The 2,842-nt window shown below is 47.3% G+C and overlaps 1 protein-coding gene across 3 annotated transcripts in view; it reads left to right on the top strand.

The window, feature by feature from the left end:
* TMEM40 (transmembrane protein 40) overlaps positions 1-2,842 on the top strand; it is a 51,557-nt gene that overhangs the window by 40,864 nt on the left and 7,851 nt on the right. For all 3 annotated transcript variants that reach the window (XM_011983601.1, XM_011983602.1, XM_011983603.1), the window contains one exon: positions 384-437. In XM_011983601.1, the coding sequence (XP_011838991.1) occupies positions 384-437 (54 nt within the window). The remainder of the gene's footprint in view (positions 1-383; positions 438-2,842) is intronic.

Genomic DNA, 2,842 nt, shown 5'->3' with positions numbered 1-2,842 from the left:
TTTGAGACGGAGTCTCGCTCTGTCACCCAGGCTGGAGTGCAGTGGCCGGATCTCAGCTCACTGCAAGCTCCGCCTCCCGGGTTTACGCCATTCTCCTGCTTTAGCCTGCCGAGTAACTGGGACTACAGGTACCCACCACCTCGCCCGGCTAGTTTTTTGTATTTTTTAGTAGAGAGGGGGTTTCACCATGTTAGCCAGGATAGTCTCGATCTCCTGACCTCGTGATCTGCCTGTCTCGGCCTCCCAAAGTGCTGGGATTACAGGCTTGAGCCACCGCGCCCGGCCGGACTCTGGTACTTCTTAAGCTTCAAAGCCATGGGAGATGGAAGTGGCCTGGGTCACTGTGTTTGGGAGTGCTGACTAAGGGATTTGTCTCCATCCAGGTCCTGGGCATGGGGAGCCTGACGTTTTGAAGGATGAGCTTCAGCTCTATGGAGGTAATCAGTTGCCCAGTGGCTTTGGAGAAAACAGTTAGACGAAGGAAAAGAGGGCTTTGTTGGGCAGAAACAAGGTCATGAGGGTGATTCATGAGCTGAAAAGTCCCACCCAAATACAGGAGATGTGGCCAGTTGGGTGGTTATGACATTGGCAGGTGGGGAGGTGGGCATGAGATTGTCTTGAGGAAATCCTGCATTTTCTGGGGTCTTTGTTTTGAGATGGAGTCTCACTCTGTCGCCCAGGCTGGAGTGCAGTGGTGTGATCTCAGCTCACTGCAACTTCCACCTCCCGAATTCAAGTGATTCTCCTGCCTCAGCCTCCCCAGTAGGTGCGACCACAAGTGCACACCACCACACCCAGCTAATTTTTTGTATTTTTAGTAGAGACGGGGTTTCACTATGTTGGCCAGGATGGTCTTGATCTCCTGACCTTGTGATCTGCCCACCTCGGCCTCCCGAAGTGCTGGGATTACAGGCGTGAGCCACCGCGTCCAGCCAATCCTGCATTTTCGTCTGAGCTATAACCTTGACTTATGGGGTGACCATGAACAGTCACCCACTTTTCTGGGCCTCAGCTCCTAAACGAGTAAAATGGGACGTGATCGGTAACCCCTCTCTTGGAATACTGGGCTGTTTCAGCACACAAGGAAAAATTAAGGATCTGATCTCCACAATACCCATTTTACAGAATAATTATTTCTAATACCCTGATTACTACAGTGAGGAGGCATAAATAATATGGCGCTTTGGTTGGTAGCACTAGGATGCAATAGAACTTGTAGAATGAGAAACAAAAAAAGAAAAAAAAAAGAACTTGTAGAATGAACTCTTTTGCCAAAGAATATGACAAATGCACACTACTAGATAAGAAAGCTTTAATATCTGTGTTTAATCCAATATTTCTGAAATCTACATCGTCTCCTAATGCCTGGCAATAACCTAAGTAAAACAGTGGAAAACACTTATGTATATGCTAAAGAAAAGATTTCATTTGTTATGTAACAAATACAATCAGTGGTTGCCTCTGGGTCATCTGTCTTGTGGGTTTTTGTTTTTGTCTTTTGTTTTTTGTTTTTTTTTGCGACACGGTCTCACTCTGTTGTCCAGGCTGCAATGCGGTGGTGTGATCATTACTCACTACAGCCTCAACCTCCTGGGCCCAGGTGATCCTCCCATCTCAGTCTCCCAGGTAGCTGGGACTACAGATGTGTGCCACCACACTCAGCTAATTTTTTGTATTTTTTAGTAGAGACAGAGTTTTGCTATGTTGCCCAGGCTGGTCTCGAACTACTGAGCTCAAGTGATCCTCCCGCCTTGGCCTCCCAAAGTGCTAGAATTACAGCATCTTTCTTTTCTTTCTTCCTTTTTTTTGTTACAGAAACAAGTATAATCTGGTTTAGAAAAATGTTTTTAATTACTCAAGTAATTTAAGAAAGGTTTCACTGGGTGTAAAATAAGATAAACCTTTATGTTCATACGTATTTTAAAATATTTTTCTCATTAAGTAATTCATATTCACTGTAGAAAATGTAGATACAGTCACGTATTCATGAATTACTTCTTTCCCCTAGACATTGGAGGTGCTTGGTAAATTACATTGCTTAAGTCTCATTTCATGTTGTCCTTGATATGCTCTCTGCACTCTCCGTATTGGCCCCTCTGGTCACTTTGCAGATGGCGTTCAGTGTGCTGAGTGCGTATTGTCACATGCTAAGTGCCCCTTGTGGTGTTCATGTCCTGGGGCTGCCCTGAGGGACAGGAAACGTACAGAAGTCGGGGCCTGATGGTAGGAAGATCATACAAGTGCCTGTCTGCCCTTAAGGGAAAGAAGATGACAGGCTAGGAGCAAGGTCACCAGGGAACTAGAACAGGCACCAAGAACCACATGGTGAATGGTGTGGGAAGGACACCCAGGACTGGATTAATGCAGAGGTGGCAGCTCAGGTCTATAGGACTCAACTCACCCTTGGCAGCCCAGACAAGTGGCTCAACAATTAGGGCGGGAGCCAAGGATTGAGGTGTACAAGCCAGCTTGGCTCCCCCATGCTCAGACCCTGGTAGGTCTAGAAGCCAGCAAGATGGCATGAGCTTGGAGTTGCCTGTCTAGTCCAGAGTTCTATGGGTAAAAGGCAGCAGGTGTCATCACCTGCATCTGGATAGCCTGGAGCAGGCATGTGCAAATGGGTGGCCCATGTGGGCAGATGCTTTTTATCTGGCTCACAGAATGGCTTTTGGGGGGTCAGGTTAGGGGTAGGTTTGTTTTTTTATTTTTTGGTTTTATGAGATGCGGTCTCACTCCTTTGCTCAGGCTGGAGTGCAGTGGTGCCATCTCGGCTCACTGCAACCTCCACCTCCCGGGCTCAAGCGATTCTCCTACCTTAGCCTCCTGAGAAGCTGGGACTACA

The sequence above is a fragment of the Mandrillus leucophaeus genome, unplaced genomic scaffold (genome assembly GCF_000951045.1).
Source record: "Mandrillus leucophaeus isolate KB7577 unplaced genomic scaffold, Mleu.le_1.0 Scaffold252, whole genome shotgun sequence".
In the NCBI taxonomy this organism is placed as follows: Eukaryota; Metazoa; Chordata; class Mammalia; order Primates; family Cercopithecidae; genus Mandrillus; species Mandrillus leucophaeus.
Note: the sequence above shows the minus strand (reverse complement) of the source record. Positions and strands in the feature narration are given on the sequence as shown.